Below are 22,237 nucleotides of genomic sequence, written 5' to 3' on the forward strand. Positions count from 1 at the left end.
ATTAAAAAATAATCTTAATATTTCTTTTCCAAAAATTAATATTTTACATAAGATAAAATATGCCATCTTTGTAAGTCAATCTATAATAATATAAATAACATCAAATATAGCTAACGGCAATAAAAGAATGATGAAATCTATTAATATTAAAGACTATGGTTGCTTTGAAATTGATAGTGGTTGTAGAAGTCCATAAAAACAATGTCAAAAGTCTTTGGATCTTGAACAAATGTTACACAAGAAAACAAAGTGCTTCATGGTCTTTTACATTTGACGCCACCGAAAATCTCAAGACTTAAGTTCTAATATTTTTTAAACCTAAAATATCTTGCAACTAAAAAATCATGACAAGATTGAAGAGACAAAATCATATTCATCCTTTGAAAATATATAAATGATCTTCAAAATACAAAAGTTCTACAAATCTAAACTTATTGTTGATATGAAGTAGCTTGATATTACAAATTAATGAGTCTTTAGTTGACATAATACAAATTTGTTTAATATAATTTGAATCAATATGTGTAACCATAGAAATAACACAAAGATGAAATTGTTGTCGCTTCAAATAAAAAGGTATTTTAGTAATAAAATGCTGCTTCTCCAACCTTTGAGGCAAGATATAATCTCTTTGATAAAGCATTTGATAGTTCTTATTTTTTTTGATTGATATGTAATTACAAAATTAAAATAAAATAATGACATATTCCAACAAGTTTGGCAGCAATTCAAAATCTAAGTTGACATGAAATATTCTAAATTTTTTTGATCAATATATATAGTCACAAGATGTGTAGCAGCTTCCAATAAGATTCTATTCTTGAAAAGAATCTATAATCACAAGAAACTCTTTAATATGAATTTTACAATTGATTTCCATAGTTAAATTTTTTTTAGAATAAAACATAACTGGATAGAGCTTTCCATCCTTTTCTATCTATGATAATTCAACTCATAATACAAAATCAAAAGCATTACTTGTCACGGCCATAATCATGTAAGCTAATAATTACATATAGAAATAGGTAGAAGTAAGTAAAAGTAGATAAAAGTAAGTTAATTATATAATATTTAATATAGAAGCTTCCTAGAAACTTCCTAGATGCTGCTTTGACTTCATAGGTGTCTTTAATTGACTTTTTGGATTAGAAACGTGGTCAACAAGTTGGCCATGTGCCACACATGTTGTTAGCTTGAAGATCAAGCTAACTATGTGGCCCACACGTAGAAAAACTTGCCTTGTAAGTCAAGGCATGTGTCCTACAAAGTCAACACATATTGGAGGTCCTATAGAACGTCGCCACGTAGCCCCTAGTTAGATAGTATATATAGAGACAAGAGTGAAGGCTTCTTCACTCTTGTCAACTCCTTTCTTGCTTCTAGTCCAGGTTCAAGAGTCTATAGTTTCTTGTCTTGTGGCAATAGCCATTCCAGTTTCCTTTTAATATACCTACTTGTTTATATTTTGACTTATTATATCGAGATAGCCTTTTGGTGTATATTTTTCCTCATCGAGTCTTTGTCCTTGACAGATTGACAAGAGTACACTTACAATATCAGAGCTTTGTTTTTTCTTGAGTAAGAGTGGATTACCCCTTTCTCTTGACAAGACATAAGCGTATTAGAAGTTTGCGGATTACCCACTTCTAAACTGATATTGTTCTTAGTATCTTCTTTGTTATCAAGTCTTTCTTTTCTTTTGTCTTGAGCAATATCAAACAAATTTTTCTTCTTAGTGTCATTATGGCAGAACTTGTTGAAATGAAGAGTGCAATGGCACAAATGCAAGAGCAAATGAGGGAGTTAATGCTTGCGATGCATCAACTCAATTCACCAACACATGAAAGAACAAGAATAGCAGAAAGTGGAGATATAGAGATGATCGGAGCTGCTTCAACATCTACAACAAATCACGTTCCTTCTCCAATTATACAACACCCTATAAGCACTAGAGAACCAAGAATTGCCTTACCTGAGAAATTTGATGGTACGAGATCAAAGTTTCGAGGGTTCATCAATCAAGTACAATTGGCAATTGAACTTCAACCGCAAAGCTATCCAACTCCAGGATCACAAGTCAGGTTTATTGGCACTCTACTTTCTGGTTCTGCATTATCGTGGTTTTCATCTTTTCTTGAACAACGAAATCCAATATTGGACAATTTGGAAGCTTTTTTGGCAGAGTTTCGATCTATGTATGGTGAACACGATGCAACTCGTGTTGCAACAAATAAGATCCGAATTCTGCGACAAGGAAATCGCTCAGTAACAGTATATGCTTCACAATTTCGACAACTTGCAATTGACATCAAGTGGGATGATGCTGCACTCATCAGTCAATTTCTTTATGGATTGCAATACGAAGTAAAGAAATTGATGCTCAACTTACCTGATCCTCAAACTTTGAGTCAAGCAATCGATTTTGCGGTAAAATGTGATAATCGACTTTTTGAATTTCGATCTGAGAATCATTCACGGGAACCTCAACGTTATTACTCAATGGCAACATCAACATCTTTGCCAAACGTACATTCGGAAGTAGAAGACATGCAAATTGACGCGGTACGTTTTAAACCCCTAACTGAGCAAGAAAAGATTCGTCGTCGTCAAGAAGGATTATGTTTATATTGTGGAGAACCTAAGCACACTGCTCAACATTGTCCAAAGAAACGACGCAACTATAAAATGAGGGATACGACGGTCAAAGAAGACAACATGTCGGAAAACGGATTCGTCCAGCTACAATAGGGACCGTGCAGCTGGAACCTTGTACAATTCCTAATGAAGGTCCTATCCTCTCCTCAGAACCCTCTCCTTGTTTTATAATAGACTTATATTTAGGACCTAAGAATTATAAAGCCTCTGCTTTATTAGATTCGGGAGCCTCAGCATGTTTTTTAGATGAACAATTTGTTAAAAGTCGTAAAATACCCTTTGTACAAAAACCTAAACCAGTACATGTAGAAGTCATAGATGGTCGTCCCTTGTCTTCTGGAGATGTCACTCATGAAACTCATCCTATAAAAGTAACAATAGACGGTCATGATAGCTACATAGCTTTTAACATAATTAAATCCCCGTCTAATCCAGTTATTTTAGGTTTATCCTGGCTAGAAAAATACAACCCTCGAATAGATTGGAATTCGCGTAAACTTGACTTTTCCAAAAGCGTTATTAATAGTTCTACGAACCAAGTAAAAAATTATAAGTCTAGTACAGTAAAACCCGTACTGATAGGTGCAAAAGCATTTATACACGCAGCAAAAGAAGGATCAACTTTTGCTATTTATGCTGCACCTATTTCTGAAAACGTAAAGACTTCAAGTGGCATTCCAAGTCAATATCAGGAGTATCAAGACGTTTTTGAGAAAAAGAATGCAGATATTCTTCCTGAGCATCGCCCATATGATTGTTCAATCGACCTCAAGGAAGGAACTCAGCCACCATTTGGACCAATTTACAGTTTATCGCAAGATGAGATGGCTGAACTCAAGACATATATTGACGAGAATTTAGCGAAGAATTTCATACGCCATTCAAAATCTCCAGCAGGAGCTCCAATTCTATTCGTAAAGAAAAAAGATGGATCTTTACGAATGTGTGTTGATTATCGAGGACTCAACAAGATCACAATCAAGAACAGGTATCCATTACCTTTGATATCAGGACTCCTTGACCAGTTGAATCAAGCTAAGATCTATACAAAAATAGATCTAAGAGGAGCATATAATCTAGTACGGATCAAAGAAGGAGATGAATGGAAGACTGCGTTTCGAACCACGTATGGACATTTCGAATATAATGTCATGCCCTTTGGACTCACGAATGCACCAGCTGCTTTTCAACATCTCATGAATGATATATTTCGTGAATTCTTAGACAATTTTGTCGTCTGCTATCTAGACGATATCCTGATCTATTCCAAGAACGTCGAAGAACATGAAATACATGTTCGTCAAGTATTACAAAAACTTAGAGATGCAGGATTGTACGCCAAGATGGAAAAGTGTGTATTTCACACTACTCAAGTTGACTTTTTAGGATACATCATTTCAAATGATGGTCTCATGATGGATTCTAAGAAAGTCCAAACAATCGTGGATTGGAAGATTCCAAGGACGGTAAGAGATGTCCAATGTTTCTTGGGATTTGCAAATTACTATCGGATCTTCATCAAAGATTTCTCACGAGTTGCAGCTCCACTTACACGCTTGACTAGTAAAGATAAATTTCAATGGAATCAAGAAGCGGAAGCAGCATTTGAAGCCTTGAAGACATCGTTTGTCTCTGCACCAGTCTTATATCGTGTTGATTTTTCAAAGGCATTTTTTATGGAAACAGATGCATCAGATTTTGCCTTGGGTGCAGTTTTATCACAAATGGGAACAGATGACAAACTCCATCCGATAGCTTTTCATTCAAGAAAATTCTCAGCAGCCGAGATCAATTATGAGATCCACGATAAAGAACTTCTTGCGATCGTGGATTCCTTTCAAGAATGGCGTCATTATCTAGAAGGCGCTTCTAGTCCAGTCACTGTGTATACAGATCACAAGAACCTCGAGTATTTCATGTCAGCACGCGTGTTGAATCGTCGTCAAGCTCGTTGGAGTATGTCTTTGTCAAGATTCGAGTTCATTATCACTTATCGGCCAGGAAAACAACAAGGTTTGTCCGATGCCCTATCTAGACGTTCTTATTTTGCACCAAAAGAAGGAGATGCAGCTTTTGAGCAACAAAGAACGGTCCTCTTGAAACCGGAGCAATTTCATCTCCGAGCAATGAAATCAACATTGACTGTTGATTCAACTTTTCTCAAGCAAATCCAGTCCAGTATGTCCTCAGACCCTCTTGTTTATGATATCGAGAATAATTCTTCCAAGTCTCATGATCCTTCTAAGTTTGAGTTCAAGAATAATCTATTATATTTTGAAGGATGCCTATATGTTCCAGAAGGAGAAGCACGTTTACGTGTTCTTCAAGCACGTCATGACTTTCCAGCAGCATGGCACTTTGGATATAATAAGACTTTGGAACTCATATCAAGAGATTTTTGGTGGCCACAAATGTGGAAGTCAGTCAAAGACTTTGTACAATCATGTGATATTTGTTCAAGATCAAAAATTCCTCGTCATCGACCTTACGGACTTCTTCAGCCATTACCTATACCAGAACAACCATGGTCTTCTGTTTCTATGGATTTCATCACAGATCTTCCAAGCTCAAGATCTTATGATTCTATATTTGTGATAGTAGATCGTTTCACCAAGATGGCACATTTTGTGCCATGTACAAAATCTATCACAGGTGAAGAAACAGCTAAGCTTTTCATTGATAATATCTATCGCTATCATGGATTACCTAAAGATATCATATCGGATAGGGGAACTCAATTTGTGTCAAGATTTTGGAGGACCCTTTTCAAGATTTTAAAAGTGGACATAAAGCTATCTTCGGCTTTCCATCCTCAAACTGATGGACAAACAGAGCGCGTAAACCAAGTCTTGGAGCAATATTTAAGGTGTACTATCAACTACCAACAAGATGATTGGACAACCCTTCTGCCATTGGCAGAGTTTGCTTATAATAATACGGTACATTCTTCCACGCAACAAACACCTTTTTTTGCCAATTATGGCTATCATCCACGACTTGATACTTTTGATTTTTCAAAAGTTGATAATCCTGCAGCAGAAGATATGGCAAATCGGTTGTCAGAGTTACATGCAATAATGAAGACACAATTGAAGGAAGCTCAAGAACGACAAAAGATAAACGCAGATCTATATCGTAAGGAGCAACCACAAATCAACGTGGGTGATAAGGTATGGCTACTTCGTCGCAATATCAAGACTACTCGACCTTGTGACAAGTTGGACTATCGTAGGCTTGGCCCCTTTTCTATTTCTGAACAGATCAACCCAGTTGCATATCGGTTACATCTACCGGAGTCAATGAAGATCCATCCTGTATTCCACGTATCTCTTCTTGAACCATATAAGATAGTGGATATACAAGGAAGAAGACAAATGCCACCGCCTCCTATAGAAGTAGATAATAATGAAGAATTTGAGGTGGAAGAGATATTAGACTCAAGGCGGCACCGAAATAAGCTGAAATATCTTGTTCATTGGCGCGGATATGATATTAGTGAACGCACATGGGAGCCATCCAGGAATCTAGCAAATGCATCAACTAAAGTCAAAGTTTTTCATCAATGACATCCATCGAAACCAAGATGAAAATCTCTCTTATAAAAGAGACAAGATTGAGGCAAGATAACATTCAATTTCCTATCCTTATTTGTAACTTCTTTACATTTGTGATGCTAATTAGATGGAGAGCCAACAACCAGCGGATTCAACTCAAGAACCTTCGTTTGCTGACCTGCCGGACGAGACATTACGATTGTCACAACCTTCAAGACGACGCAATCGAGATGAAGATCTTCAAGAACGACATGTTCTTCCTCGAACAGATGGTGAGATACAACGCGTTTGGTATCATGATTTGGGAAGGGACTCCCGATGTTTGGTGATTTTGCTAGAGGTAGGAACAACTCCTGATGGTGTTCCGAATATTCTATTCGAAGGAAGTTATGAAGGCCTCAATAATGATCAAATAACTGGGTGGTCTTCCCGCCCTGGTATGGGACACTACCGATGGTTGAGAGGCCCTATCAATCATCTTCGAAGAGAACAGAGATCAGAGTATGTGGCGAATACAATTCGTCGCATCATAGATTTCCTCAACATATGATGACCGCTCCTCGTGGAACTCGTCTCTAAAAGGGGGGGTAATGTCACGGCCATAATCATGTAAGCTAATAATTACATATAGAAATAGGTAGAAGTAAGTAAAAGTAGATAAAAGTAAGTTAATTGTATAATATTTAATATAGAAGCTTCCTAGAAACTTCCTAGACGCTGCTTTGACTTCATAGGTGTCTTTAATTGACTTTTTGGATTAGAAACGTGGTCAACAAGTTGGCCATGTGCCACACATGTTGTTAGCTTGAAGATCAAGCTAACTATGTGGCCCACACGTAGAAAAACTTGCCTTGTAAGTCAAGGCATGTGTCCTACAAAGTCAACACATATTGGAGGTCCTATAGAACGTCGCCACGTAGCCCCTAGTTAGATAGTATATATAGAGACAAGAGTGAAGGCTTCTTCACTCTTGTCAACTCCTTTCTTGCTTCTAGTCCAGGTTCAAGAGTCTTTAGTTTCTTGTCTTGTGGCAATAGCCATTCCAGTTTCCTTTTAATATACCTACTTGTTTATATTTTGACTTATTATATCGAGATAGCCTTTTGGTGTATATTTTTCCTCATCGAGTCTTTGTCCTTGACATTACTTTCTAAATAAAAGGCCTTCATAAAATTTGAATGTAGAAAGATTGGAGCTATAGTAAAACTTGCCTTTCAATCTTGAAAAGCCTTTTGTACTTGAAATCCCCATTCTAATTTTTCTTTAAATGTCAATTGAGTGACATGAGTGATAATTTAGAAATAACTCTTGATAAATATTTGATAAAAATTAGCAAATTTAAAAAAATATTGTAAACTCTATATTGTCTTTAGAATTGTAAACTTTGTTACAACTTGAATTTTCTTTGGATCCATCAATAGGCCTTCATTGGATTTAATATATCCAAGAAATTCTACTTTTGGTTGATAGAATACACATTTCTCTAATTTGGAATATAATCCTATATCTTGTAACTTTTACAAGACTAATCTTACTTGTTCTTTATGTTTTTTAGGATTCTTAAAGTAGATTAAGATACCATCAAGATAAAAATAATAAAATTGTTCAAAAATTCTTGAAAAATATCATTTATGAAATATTAGAATATAACTAGAATATTTGTCAATCCAAAAGGCATAACATTATATTCAAAATATCTATGCCTTGTCCAAAAAGTTGTCTTCCATTCATCTTCTTTTTTAATCTACACCAAATTGTATGCTCCTTAAAGATTTATTTTGGTATAAAACTTGGTTGAATTGAATTGCTTCAAAAGCCTTAATATCAATGGTAATGGATAACCATTTTTCATTGTTATTTTGTTGAAGTTGTGATAATCAATACATATTTGCAAAGATCCATCTTTTTTCTTCACAAAAAATATTAGTGCACTTATTAGAGATTTGAAATGCCAAATAAAATTCTTTGCAATATTTTTATTAATATAATCTTTTAATGCCAAAAGCTGATTTTGTGATAGGTTGTAGATTGGACCAAATGGTGGTTTACTCCTTTCTTGAAGATCAATGGCAATATGTCAACATTTGGCAATATGTCAACATTTTTTTTTTTCAAAGACATCTTAAAATTCTTTATATTTCTTTGAGATAGCTACTAGTAAGCTTCTTTCTTCACAATGTTGTATTACATGTGTTTTTGATTGAGAATGCACTGGACACTTAGTTGTAGAAGGTAAGTAAAATTCAAAAAATAATTCTACTAAATCTAGTAGAGTGTTAAATAAACTTCAAGTAATCTTTAATAAATCCAATCAAACTTTAAAATATTGAAATAAATTTAAAAGAAGTCACAAAAGAAATACAAAGAAGTTATGAATTAATCTCAAAAAATAAAAATAAAAATATTAAATAAATATAAAAATAAATCTTTAAAGAAATAATAATAATCTTTTAAAAAATTATAAATAGTAAATTTAAACAAATAATAAATAATCCTAAAGAAATATTAAAAATAAAAAATTTGATGTAATCCTAATTAAAATCCTAATTGAACCTTAATCAAATTCTAAGTCAAATTCTAATAAAACCATATACAAATTCTAGAAAAATCCTATATAAATCCTAGACAAATCTTAAAAAATCTTAGTAAAGTTCTACATCAAATCCTAGTCTTAATTAAACTCTAGATCAAATCCTAAGTCCTAACCAAATCATAGACAAATCCATAATCAAATCCTAATCAAATCCTATAGGTAAATAAAACCTCAACAACTAATGATTAAATCATTGATATCAATTCAAAATTTTCACACTTTTGAATATTTAAGTTAGAAACAAGCAAAAGAAAGGTGAAATTCATTGCACTTACTAATTGAAAGAAATAAAAGATAATCCAATTGGATATTGGATGGCCTCCTACTCCGACTTGAATGTTGAACTTTTAGTGCCAATATCTCCCTCTTAAATTATTTAATTTCTTTTAAATTTCACCCAAAATATTAGAAATTAAGTCTAATATTCATATAAAAAAAATTCACTTCAATCCAATTGAAAAATTTCTAAAGATCTAAGAAATATTCACTAACCCTCAAACTCCAATTTTTGAGACCTTAATCTACAAAAACCTTCATATACTTCAATCTAACCATTTATTTGATCTCAAAATTTGCATACACATTTACAACCAATATACCAATACATTATCCAAATTTCATCTATAAATATCCCACAAAACTTAAGAAATCTTCAAATTTATAAATATATTTTTATTTTTCAAATCTTAATCCTACCAAGAACTTTATTAAATTTGAAAAACCTTCAAAATCTCAATATTAATTCAAATGATATAAAACTAATGCCTAATTTTTTTTCTTGAGTCTACTTTCAAATTCTATTCTTCAACCTACAAAAAAACCTTGGAATCACCATAAATGCATGGTTTTGAGCCTTTAGGTCTGATTTCAACCTAGATTGACAATTGGTCCTCTAGATATCAATTCTTAGCTTTTTAAAATAAATTTTATTAAAATCTACTCTTAACTTCTTTTTACATATGTCTATATCATTTATGTTTTTAATCTACTTTTTTTTGCTTTATTTATGGCCCTACAAAGTAAGTAGAAGCCTATTTTGTAAAAAAGAGCCATTAATACTCTTTAATAATATTATCTTTTTGACTATTGTCTATATTTTTAAAATATTTTTCTACAATATTTTAAAATAAGATCTTCTATAATATAATTTTTTTTCTATTTCATTCATTAGCCATATTATATTACGACAATGAGCTAGAGTTGCATGAATAAAAAATGATATTTCTTTCTTAGTCATCTTCATAAATACCTTTGCTTTAAAAAATAAAGGCTTTATTATTAATAACTTTTAGATCGATTTTGCTCAAAGAAATTCTATAGGAAATTTAATCTTAAAATACCTACAATCTATAGATGGATTATAACTTTTTAATCATTAAAGTCCTAGAATCATAGGATTGGATGAAATTCAAATAATATTGAATATTATTATAAGTTTTGACTTCTATACTAAAAGAATTTTATGAAGTTTAAAAAACTTGTCACCTAAAAAGTAAATAAATCCTCCTAAATCTAATAAGATATTTATTTGAATTTTTTGTAGGCCAAAACATAAAGGTATAATCAAACAACAAATAGGTCAGGCAGAGAAAGAGGAACCTTGATGAATTTGAGGTATTGAAATATCCAACCACATGATCTCTATTGTAGCTATCTCTCTTTGTTTTTTTAAATGATTACACTCCTAGTCCTAATTGTATCTTGTTTCTTTGGACAATTTCTAAATTTGTGATCTTTGTCACCACAATATAAGCATAGATCTTGTTAAAATTGACATTTCTTTTCCTCTGTTATAAGAAGTATGAATTGTACCGCATGAATTTGTATATCTTCAACTCTTAAATGTACAAGTAATATATTTTTTGAAGCAACAAAATACAAATTTTTAGTATTTTGTTTTATCAAAGTCCACAAGTATTGATTTTAACAGCATTGAAATAATCAATTATCGCACTTTAGAGCAAAGTTGATAATTTCATTGAGTGTTTGAAGATCAAATAATAATAGTAATAGGTTTTTCACATCATTTGTTAATCTCTAATAGAATTGGCTTATAAGAGCTTGTTCATCCCAATTAATATCACAAGCCAATTGCTTAAAATCAAATACATAAATTGATGCAAAGAGTGACCTTTGACATAATGAGTAAATCTTTATTATTGTCTATCAAGTCTTGTCACATTTTTCAAATTTCTCTACATATGCTTTTAAAAAAGCTTCAATGTTATTGAAAATTTGAGATCTCTTGTCAAATACAAAAACAAACTAAGTTAAAGCTTGTCTTGTGAGCAAAGTTTTGACTAAATCAACTCATCATTTATTTATTAAATAATGCTTAGATTATAGAAAAGTTATCAATCAAATTTGGTTAACAAACTTTAGGAAACTTAAAGTACATGCTATCAAACTTTTTTTAGAGGACTAATCCAATGCTTCTTATATTTTTGAATAGACAAATTTTTTTATTGAGATATAGGTGTCATCGCCTCCTTGGATGTAGAAGCTTGAAAAAGTAGTTGCATCATAGATTGAAATTAATCTAAGTCTTATATCACCATAAAATCTTATTTAAAAAATTTCAATTTCAGTAATTTTATGAGCTAAAACATTAAATGTATTCATAATAATATCTAATTTAGAGTCAAAAGATTCAACCATATTAACTTCTTCACCTTTAACCATCCTAGAAAAAAAAAAATCAAAAATCAAAAATCAAAAAAAAAAAATCAAAAACAATATTAGTTTAAACGAAGATTTTCTACAACCTCTAAAGCACTTAGATACCTTCAAGAAGAAGAATAATCCACTCTCTATTAAGAAGAATCAAGCTTTAGTATTGATAAGAAGGCAGTCTTAACTAACTATCATGGATACAATATAGAAGAGACCAAACCAAAAGTTGAACGAAAAGGCTTCAACAAGAAAGCCAACAAGAACTTGATTAAATCAAATGAGTATAAGATCAACACCAAGAGAGGTGAGCTAGAGCTTTAAGAGATATATTGATAAGACTGAGAATCCTCTCAACCTCAACTATAATATATTTTACGTATTAAGAAGTTTCTTGAGAAGTTTTCATGTTCCTTGAAGATTAAACAACCTTAGGAATCTCTTTGGAAAGTTTTTATGTTGCTTGAAGATGAAGCAATCCTAAAAAGCTTCTTGAATAAATTCCTTAATTTTCTTAGAACTTTCTAGAACTTACTAAAATATTCTAAAAATCTTTTGAAAATATTTTAAAAATCTTCTAGAATCTTTTAAAATCTAATAGAATATTTCAAAAAAAATTCAATTTTTTTCTTTTTGAATGTCCATAATAGTAAACATATTCTTTTCTAATAAAAACATCAAGCAAATTTTAAACCACAAATCATTGCTAGCACAAATATGTCATGTCAATGTACTTTATTATAACCAATCTTTAGCATTATCTTCAATTAATTCTTTTTCTTTGTCTTTAATTGTTCACCTTATATCATGCTAATATCTATCTTCAAATTGTGAACTTAATTATTTATTGTACTCATAATTAGAAGACAAATCATTTCATCATTAAATTCATAATCTACTTACAAGAAAATTCATTCAATGTCTCAACAATTATAAAAACTTACATACAAAATTGTTGAACTCATAGGCAATTGTATAGCCTTATGGAATCCTCACCATTGGATTTTTATTGAAGTGCTTTAATTGTATTACTTGAGAATAACAAAATTTAGTATTGAATATTTAGTAGCTTTGTTATAAAGATCAACTAATAGAAATGACTTTTTTAGCTAGAAAAGCATATAAAAAGCATATTTGTAATTTGAACATTTTCAATTTAATGGAGATTGCCCAAGAAGTGACATTCCTTTACTAGATTACCTCCTAAAACTAACAAGATATTCTAATTTTATTTTGTGTTGGTTTGGGATCTACAATGCATTGTTTATATACTCAAAGGCTGAAGAGGGATGCAAGAGAGGAGAATGGAGTTGCCTTCTGCAATTACAAGGACAGTCTTGGATAGAAGAGATGCTTAGGCACAAAAGACAAGGTGCCTTTTGCATTCATGGAAGATGATGCACACCACATAGATGAAGTGACATTGAACTGAATTAATCAACACATGATTTAAGAGTGTGGCTTTAACAAATTTCTTTATATATATATATATATATATAATCATTCTTCCAACTACAAATATTATTTATTTGTTTATTTGTTTTTCATGTGTATTTACCTTTTTCACACATGGAAAAAAACACAAAGTTATTTCTTTGATGTTTTGATTCTACAAAACTATCATGACAAATGCATGTAATTTTTTATTACTTTTTTATTTTTTTTACACACTTTGAATCTTCAGAAGACTCGTTTTTGTCATTGTTATCAGTTACTTTTATAAAGTACATTTCTAAATCCACATATCAGTAAAAGCACATGTTTGAATTCTGGCCTCCAGTCAAGGTGTGTCATTCCCTCCGCAAACCCCTCTGCAGCGAAAACATTGCCTATTCAGGGTATGACAAAAGTGGCACCTTTAGTGGCCTCAATGGCTCCTGCTATCCTGCACAACAAAAAGGATGTCGGTAATCTGCTCATTCGACAATCTTCTCGTGTCGGTAATTCGAGTTTGGTTTTACGGAAGTTCCATCCGTACGGCGTGCGATCCATATTAGGGTTTAGATCTCCCATTCGAGTCCACTTTTCAAACTGGACACGACGCCAATGCCGCACAATGCCTGCATTGGGGCCTAAATGGAAGCAACAGTAGAAGGTCAGTGGCTCCATTGTGTTCTTTCTGCATTCGTTTCGTCGCTGATCACATCCATGAAGCTCAGGGCTCCGCATTTATGTCTATTGCGTTGTATCTACAGGGAGTTACGATTTTTTGGGCGGCGAGATTCCCGTCGCTGCGTGAATATTGGAACTATTGTAGAACATCGTTGACATGTTTGATTTGGTGATCAGGTCCGCTTTGTGATGGAGTCTTTGGAAGGGAGAGTCGAATCGAGGAGGTCCACAATTGCCGAGAGCAGTAACCCTAAACACGTGACGGGAGTGTATGGGATTCTATTCAAGAATGCGTCATATACCCCACGCAATGCAGTTTCAGCCATTTGTCGAATAATTCAATTGCCGGGATAATGAAGCGTGACAGTGCCGCAGTTTCTGAAGCCGATCGTTGGCAGGGATGTGGGCATGCCGCGAGTTTTCTGCGTATTGGATCTCGGATGAGATTATCTGTTTTTTGACTCTTCGCTTACAGTAAAGGATGTCTCTGTGGCGTCAGCATTTGAGGCGGTGTGTTGATGTAGCAGTGGGACCTGCATTTGGTTGGATCATTTTATTTTATTTTTTTTACATTTGAGTTATTGCGCCAGGTGGGATGATTTGCTATTGCATTGCGTTGTGGTTAGGTTGTGCTGATGCCTCGGTTGGCGACAGGGTTACGGGTTACGTGTTTGTCAGCTTTACTCAGAGCCTCTTGACGCAATGAGCGTGGTCCATGACCTGCAGAAATGGCGTAGTTCACATAATCAGCGTGATTTGTTTCAAATGCAGCGCTAGGCATGTGGTTTTGTAGGATTATGCAAGGTTGATGCTAAACTAGAAATGTGCGCATAAGCGGGGCTGGTCCAAAAAGGATGATATGAACGTAAGTTAGAAGGTTACAGCTTGAAAGAATAAGCTTGCCTACACGCTTCCATAGACATATTACTAGAATTCAGGGTATAAATTTTGCACAGAATTGCTTTGAAAACTGAGGATTGCTATGACACAGCAATTCTTTGTGTGTTGTGTGTAATTCCTAGACGTTGGAAGGCAAGAACACACACACACGAATATACAAAGATAAAGCTGTTAAGAAAGCGATAAAAAATCATGTCTTCTCTTTCTTGTTTTAAACAGTTTTTTGAATGTGCTATGACAATCTGTAGTTTCTTACCCTGAGGAGGAATAAGATAATACTGTACTTTCCAACTGCTTGTAGACCTATTCCCTAGTTTTTAAGATGCCGTTGTGTGCTGAACCATTTTCCAAAACTGTGGTCTTCATGGTTAAATAAGCCAGCTAGGAAAGAAACATGATAGGTTACGTTTTTCATGGTTTCATTACATAGTGAAGGCATTCAACCAGTTTCTATTGTACAGCCACCTGGGTGGTTCAATGCTATAAGGCTTGCAGCACACAAATCCAACAGTGAGCCGAAACTTGCATCATTTTTCGGTGAGCATTGTTTATTTGTTTGTCGTCTTTTTTATTTTTTTTTATAGTTCATCATCAATATTCCTCTTTGCAGGATGCAGCGGTTGAGGCCCAAACAGAAGAGTCAACTAAGCGCTCTGAAGGCATTTCTGTAGACCGAGCATTAATGATCAAAATGAATCGCTCAATGTGACACATAGAGACCGATCGTAGTTTCCTAACATACACAATTCTTCAACTTCTTTCTCAACAAAATACAAACCATTTCGCTTCAGGCTGAGCTGCTAATTATCAACGTTACGCATGAAGTCTTGCGATCAGACACAGGTAAACTAGAGGAACACGCTTTCACTGGCATCATGCCATCCGTGTTTCAATTTCGGCCATGTCGTCGAGTGAGGTAGAATTCTGGCTGTGACAACTGTGCCGTGATTGTGGGTTGCACTAAAAAGAGAGTGAATAAGACCAAGTCAACGCCGCGCTTTACATGAAACAACGACTGAACACTGTGCGGCACCATTGGTCAGACTAGTGACAGATGCTGCCCATTTCACGACTTTAGGTAGCTTTGATAACTCCGCTGAAGTGCTCTCAACTAGATTCGCGCAATGTTTATGAAATTGGTGTCACTGGATGATTCTCCAGCTGCCTTTGGTTAATGTAACTGCGGGCTCCAGCCACCAATTTCATAAAGCCCTGAATGATGAACATGCAACCAGAAAGTTCCAGAGAATGAATGAGAAAAGACCCCGAGGAACCTCTGCCTCAACTTCTGTAACAAGAGCAGTGCTCGTTGCGCTTCTCGTTCACACTCGGCCGATCCGGTTGCAATGAATGTGCAGTTACTGAGGTAGCCTGAGTACGTGTAGCGCTGCGCTACGCTACTATTGGCTTTGCCAGGTCTCATCTGGGCGATCTCCTCAACGTTGTGGGGCATGGTTGTTACAGCGACGGAGTTTTTAATACTGCCAATTCGCATTTCGATCGCCAGTCAAACCCAAAGCCCCACCAATCGCCAACTGGGTGCCTTGTGCATTCGTTGTTGTACGCTGTATTTGGAGGGATCAAGGCCTTCCTCTCTAGTACTCCCCTCTCGTGTTCTGTTGGTAGTTGGTTGGGTCTAAGTTCGGGAACGAGGCACTTAGAGAGGGTTAGTCGAGATTTGAGTCGCGAAACAGTTGTTGGATTGCTAATGGCGATGGCAGCTCCTTCGTCTCTGTCGCAGTGCTACAGCATTGGCAGTTTTTCGAAAAGCAAGCTCCTGGTGCAGCGTCCTGCGCCGCCTGTTGCTTCGCGTATGTTCTTATTTCACCTTGCGTTTTATGACTAAGTCTGATGCATTGTCGATCGCAACCCTAGGATTGGTAATCGGCATTGAGATAGTGTCTTGAAATTGGTTGCGGACATTTTTGAGTTTTACTTGATGATTTGAGCATTAGTTCTGCAAGCTTGGGTGTGATTTCGTGTCGCATCTGTTGGCTGTTTGTTGTGGCGGTGCATCCAATGGTTGCAACAGCAAACGGTCTAGACACTGAAGTTTTGTAGGACGCTAAGCTCACAGTTTTGTCCGTCAGCATAGACGATCGTCCTAAGCGCTTGGCGATGGTGTGTTAGGATGTGTTCGCGTTCTATAAACTACTGCCTGGGGCGGTAGCTTCGCTGTATGATTTTCGATGGAGGCTTAAAGGCTTTTGTGTTTGCGTGTCTTCTATTTGAAACAGCTAATGGGAAGGCCGGAGTTCCCCTGGTGCGGTGTGCGGTGTCTCAAGCTCAGAGCGCCCCTAAAAGAGAAACGGACCCCAAGAAGAGGGTGGTGATCACGGGAATGGGGCTGGTATCAGTCTTCGGGAATGACGTCAACACATTCTACGACAAGCTTCTGGAGGGAGCCAGCGGTATCGACACCATTGACAGATTTGATATATCCAAGTTTCCCACGAAATTTGCTGGACAAATTAAGGGATTCAGTTCTCAAGGATACATCGACGGGAAGAATGATCGCCGCCTTGATGACACTCTCCGGTACTGCTTAGTTAGTGGCAAAAGAGCTCTTGAGGACGCTGGCCTGGGTGGAGAAAACTTGAACCAGGTGAGAATAATTTGCAAAGCAATGTAGTGGAAGCTCAAATCCTGCTTTTAGTACGTTACCATGTTGCTTGAAGTCGATCTTTGTAGTTAATATTATGAAGTACTTACGTAATGATTGTATATGCATGTGAAGCTCAAGTTTCTCAGTTGAGCTTACACTGTCTTTGTTTCCAGGTCGACAAAAAAAAGGTGGGTGTGCTCATAGGAACTGGTATGGGTGGGCTTTCTGTATTCTCCGACGGTGTTCAAGCTTTGGTGGAAAAGGGCCACAAGAGGATCACACCTTTCTTCATCCCATACACGATCACAAACATGGGGTCTGCCCTTCTCGCCATTGATCTTGGATTGATGGGTCCCAACTACTCTATCTCAACTGCGTGTGCCACCTCCAACTACTGTTTCTATGCAGCTGCGAACCACATCCGGAGAGGAGAGGCTGAGATCATGGTCGCCGGAGGCACAGAGGCAGCCATTCTCCCAATTGGATTAGGTGGCTTCGTGGCCTGCAGGGCATTATCGACGAGGAATGACAGTCCACAAACTGCTTCCAGGCCTTGGGACAAGGAGCGTGAGGGGTTCGTGATGGGTGAAGGTGCCGGCGTGCTGGTACGCTTGACGGCTGAATGTGTTGACCCGTTGGTTGGAATGGTTTGTAATTTAAATCATTGGTCAATTTTTGCTTGAGGATGCTAATATGATTGGCCGCAATTGTTTGAAGGTAATGGAAAGTCTGGAGCATGCGTTGAAGCGAGGAGCACCAATTGTTGCGGAGTATCTGGGAGGTGGGGTGACTTGTGATGCATACCACATGACAGATCCCCGAGCTGATGGGTTAGGTGTTTCATCTTGCATCGAAATGAGTTTGGAAGATGCAGGAGTTGCTGCTGAGGAGGTATTCTTCTGCTCGCAAAGTGACTTTAAATGTCTATAATGTGAACTTCATTGCTCAATCAAACCCTGTATTGGTAGGATAGGGTTTATTGGGTGATTATCATAGATTTGTAGTTCTACTCCATTTGTTGATACGACTTCATGCCATGGTTTCTATCAATTTGTTTGACGGTGGGTTTTCAGGTGAACTACATCAACGCACATGCTACTTCTACAATTGTGGGTGATTTAGCAGAAGTGAACGCACTGAAGAATGTTTTCAAAGATACTTCAGAGATTAAAATGAATGCCACGAAGGTTAGTTAGTTTTTTTTTTTTTTTTTTTTTTTTTTTTTTTTCACCTTGTGAGAAATTATCTTCATTCTAAGGTGTTGGCGTCGCAGTTCTGGGTGTTGCCGTGAAATTGGAGCGTTGATAGCAGTTGGATTTTGCATTGTAAACGTTGAGGAACACCTTGAAGTTTTGGTTCAAGTTTCTGCCTTAAGATTTTAATTGAATTTAAATGATTTGCTGAATTTCTTCAGTCCATGATTGGGCACTGCCTTGGAGCTGCTGGAGGTTTGGAAGCGATTGCTACGATCAAAGCTATTGAAACCGGATGGTTGCATCCATCTATCAATCAATTCGTGAGTGCATTTGTCTTCATAATGAACACCAACAAATCACGTTGTCTGTCCGTAGGGTTTCTTTGAACAAATTGAAATCGTTTACTCACAATTTTAAGTTTAAAATGGTCTTTTGTATTACATGCTGCTTTTTCATAAGCCTTCTCTGTGAAGAATATTGTCCTCGGAGTTGGAATTCAACTCTCTAGTACATGCCTACATGAAACGTAATTTTGTGACAGAACTTTTACATATTGGAAATAGATTTCGCGGAGTGCGCGGTACTAGTTGGTAATCTACACCCGGCAAAGTTTCAGTGAATAACTTTTTGATTAGCACCTATTTACGCATGAATGGTATTGGCTGGTGCAGAACGCAGAGGAGCAAGTGACGTTTGATACCGTGCCAAATGTCAAGAAGCAGCATGAAGTAAATGTTGGTGAGTATCTTGTTTCCCCATTGTGGTAGCTGAATGGGACTCCAATTTGGCACTGCAAGGTGCTTCAATTGTGTTTGTGTTCCGGATTGGTTAGGCATGCATCATGTTGGGTGTGTTAGAGAGGGCAGAGGTGAATGAAATGTTGGATGTTTGCCCGTTTGTCTTATATTCTGAACTTGCGTATTGTTATATTGTGCAGCTATTTCAAATTCATTTGGCTTTGGTGGGCACAACTCTTGCGTGGTTTTTGCTCCTTACAGGGCTTAATGGGTTTCTTATCATTTTCATAAGGTTTTTCCTATTCTGTAGGCTAGGATTTGGAAACAATGGTGACTTCTGGGTTCATTCATGTCATGTATAAGTACCTTTTTCTGTGCGCTTGAATGCACTGAAAGTAGTCTCAGTCGGGATATTTAGCAAGTGTCACAAGTCATTATCTTTCATTTTGTCCGTCAAACGCGGTGTGATTGTAACATTAGAAGGCATTTCCATACTAGATGTGATATGATTTTGCTCCTGGCCCTTACACTTCACTACTGGCTTTTTATGGTGCCCTCAATAAATGCGTTTTCGAGTCCAGTAAACTTGAAACAAAGCAGTGGACTGACATTTTTTGAAGCTGTTCTGGGTTCGTGTTGATAGTGTAGCCCTCGTTCATGCTTGATCTTATTATCTAGTTCAATTAGTGTTACGTATTTTCGGTGATATTTATATGCATGCCACACAATGTTTGAGGATGTCAAACTTTGACGTCGGACTGAGTACAGGATGGATATGACGTAGTTTTATTGTGTGAAAAACCTTGCAACTAAGCTGATTAGTACGAATTCAGCTGTGAGACTCTTCATCCCTTTTGCAGTTGAGCTTGATCAATGAGGCCAGGCTTCCGCAAACTTCCTACCTATTCCAGAGACGTGGAAGATCCTCAGTACGACATATTTTGTAAGTTTTTGGGAGGTAGGCTAATGAATGTATCAGTCTGGTACGCAGCATAGGAAGGAATTCCTTTTGGCAACTACTCTTTTGGGCACATGGTTGTCAACACAAGTTGTCGCTACCACTGAAATTACGGCTTTAATTTAAAACCCGTAATGTAGATTACTTTATTGTTGGGCCCAAACACGTTTTCAATAAGGAAACCACGTTCGCAAACCACAGGCAGATATTGTTTTAAGTAACAGAGCAAAACCAATTACTTAACTTATCCCCTGATAACGGAGAGGAACCCTATCACAACATCCAACTCACAAAGTTACCGGAATTGTCATTAGGTACGGCAGATGAATTTCAGTGTGCCTTAGGTATCTGATACTTCACGCTACTGCAGACAGATAATAATCTAGGATCGTGACTACTTTGGCTGTCTACAGCCGCTTCTGAAGGTTGTGGTGTGCACGGAACTGGTTGTCTTCGCGAAAATGATAAAGAGAATCAGACATGCAAACGAAGGAAGTAAACAATAGGGTTTCATGTGAACTTCCAACGCGTAAATCATGTGTGGAAAGAATATTATTCCCATTTGATAAAGAATCGCGTAAGTTGTTCATATTCCCCGTGCGTCCATTCAACTCAAGTTTTCACACAAAAGCAAGAAAATTATGATAAGCACTGATAGAGCCTGAGTTTACTCTCGAATATCCAACTTTGGTGTAAACATTCGAAAATAGCAACAGATTCCATAACTCATGATTCGTCGGTTTCTGCGGCAACAACAGAAAACCTAGATGTGGGCTTGATGCAGCCACGCAGCTAATCCTCTGACGTACACCCCCCCCCCCCCCCGTTGGGGATTCTGGCTGGGCAACTACAATGATCGTGTTCAAACTCAGCTTTAACACGACCCTGCAAAACTTTGATTGAATGTTTATCACAGGGATTCCTTCGGATGTTACATAACTAGTACAAATTTACTGATAAGTGGACTGATTAGATCGGAGACCACATTAACAGCGAAGGAGAAGAAGCTTGTTACAGGTTTGAATGATCCTACATGGTAAACACTTACACGTTGCTTCTTCTTTTTTACACTCTTAGAAATGTACAAATACACCTCCCAAGAGTAACCCGTCACTGACATGATCCTTCAGGACGATGTAAAATACATAGTCAGACTGATCGAAGAAGTCCATGGCAGAGCCATTCGTCCACAGGTTCTTGGTCATGCCAAAACCTTCCCGTCTTGCAATCTGGCTAAACAAATCAGAGGTCTCAACATCACTAGCCAAGGCCTTCAAGATGATGCTGGAGATAAGTGAAACTCCTCGCTTTGTCTCGAAAATAAGCGAGATATGTGTAATCAATTCTTGATTACTCATTTTGCACGAGACTATTTTTTCGAAGTGCTGAATCCCTAAAAACCCATCATGGCAGCAATATCTGGATCGACACCGTCAACAAATTCCTCCTTCCCTTCCTTCCCTTCCTTCCCCCTTTTCTTCTCCTTCTTCTTCTCTCTTTTACACCTCTTCCGCTCCTCCTCTTCTTCCCTTTGTTTCTGTATCCTACAATCAAAATCTTCTTCCGTGAAACCTCCGGCACTGCTCTTCCGTTTCAAAGCCTCAAACCGATCCTGAACTTGCTGCAGCGATGCCCGTTCCACGCGCATGGACATGCCCAGAGCCCGCTGATGCTTCTTCCCATTGATATGATCCAAATAATTCGCAGAATCTTTGACTACACACTCGCACACGCTACAAAAGTATCCTGCCTGCTGACTTAAAGGCGCCACGGGCGTCACTACCTGCGTCTTCCCAAGCCGCGACGTCAGATCAACCTCATAGTCACGATTCTTCAGAGGCTTCCGCAGCACGGGCGGCCCACGCGGTTTCCCTCAGTGGCGCCCCTCCTCCTCCTCCTCCTCTTCCGCATCCCTCTCTCGCGCCCGCTTAGCAAACTCCTCTTTATCCCACTTCCGTCGAGCCGTGTTGTCCACTCCCGCGGCTGCCAGCCTATCTCCGCTCCACTGTAACTCCTCTTACCACCACAACAACACAGTACAACTTGAAATTGAAAATGCCAGACAATCACGACTGCTCTCGAAACGTCCAGGCAGTCACATCAAACCCTTCTGCAATCGAACCGACTGGCAAGGACGAGAGGACTTCGACCTGCTTCCCCGACGAAGCTTGACAACTCGACGAAGGAGACGAAGCTGAAATCTTAACCCTAAAATGCAGCCTCTCATGACCTTTCTACTTTTCTTGCATGGTGTTAA

The 22,237-nt window shown here is 36.9% G+C and overlaps 2 protein-coding genes across 2 annotated transcripts; one reads left to right on the plus strand and one right to left on the minus strand.

Moving 5' to 3' along the window:
* The first annotated feature begins 15,859 nt into the window (after window positions 1-15,859).
* Window positions 15,860-19,607, plus strand: LOC112289566 (3-oxoacyl-[acyl-carrier-protein] synthase I, chloroplastic). The gene is made up of 8 exons (XM_024534832.3): window positions 15,860-16,295; window positions 16,722-17,089; window positions 17,263-17,694; window positions 17,807-17,980; window positions 18,163-18,276; window positions 18,504-18,605; window positions 18,957-19,023; window positions 19,223-19,607. Exons 1-8 carry the CDS (start codon window positions 16,193-16,195, stop codon window positions 19,288-19,290), a joined length of 1,428 nt encoding a protein of 475 aa, XP_024390600.1. The 5' UTR covers window positions 15,860-16,192; the 3' UTR covers window positions 19,291-19,607.
* A 1,012-nt stretch (window positions 19,608-20,619) lies between these two features.
* Window positions 20,620-22,156, minus strand: LOC112289901 (uncharacterized). The gene has a single exon (XM_090254656.1). It carries the CDS (start codon window positions 21,632-21,634, stop codon window positions 21,374-21,376), a length of 261 nt encoding a protein of 86 aa, XP_090110782.1. The 5' UTR covers window positions 21,635-22,156; the 3' UTR covers window positions 20,620-21,373.
* Window positions 22,157-22,237: the final 81 nt, after the last annotated feature.

Source organism: Physcomitrium patens, chromosome 12 (genome assembly GCF_059467195.1).
Source record: "Physcomitrium patens ecotype Gransden chromosome 12, ASM5946719v1, whole genome shotgun sequence".
In the NCBI taxonomy this organism is placed as follows: Eukaryota; Viridiplantae; Streptophyta; class Bryopsida; order Funariales; family Funariaceae; genus Physcomitrium; species Physcomitrium patens.

Excerpts from the sequence above, each read along its gene's own strand:
- LOC112289566 (XM_024534832.3), top strand. The coding sequence starts at position 16,193 with ATGGCGATGGCAGCTCCTTCGTCTCTGTCGCAGTGCTACAGCATTGGC. Across the intron at positions 17,695-17,806 it reads GTGAAGGTGCCGGCGTGCTG|GTAATGGAAAGTCTGGAGCA; the intron begins GTACGCTTGACG and ends AATTGTTTGAAG. Across the intron at positions 18,277-18,503 it reads TTAAAATGAATGCCACGAAG|TCCATGATTGGGCACTGCCT; the intron begins GTTAGTTAGTTT and ends GAATTTCTTCAG.
- LOC112289901 (XM_090254656.1), bottom strand. The coding sequence starts at position 21,634 with ATGTCCATGCGCGTGGAACGGGCATCGCTGCAGCAAGTTCAGGATCGG.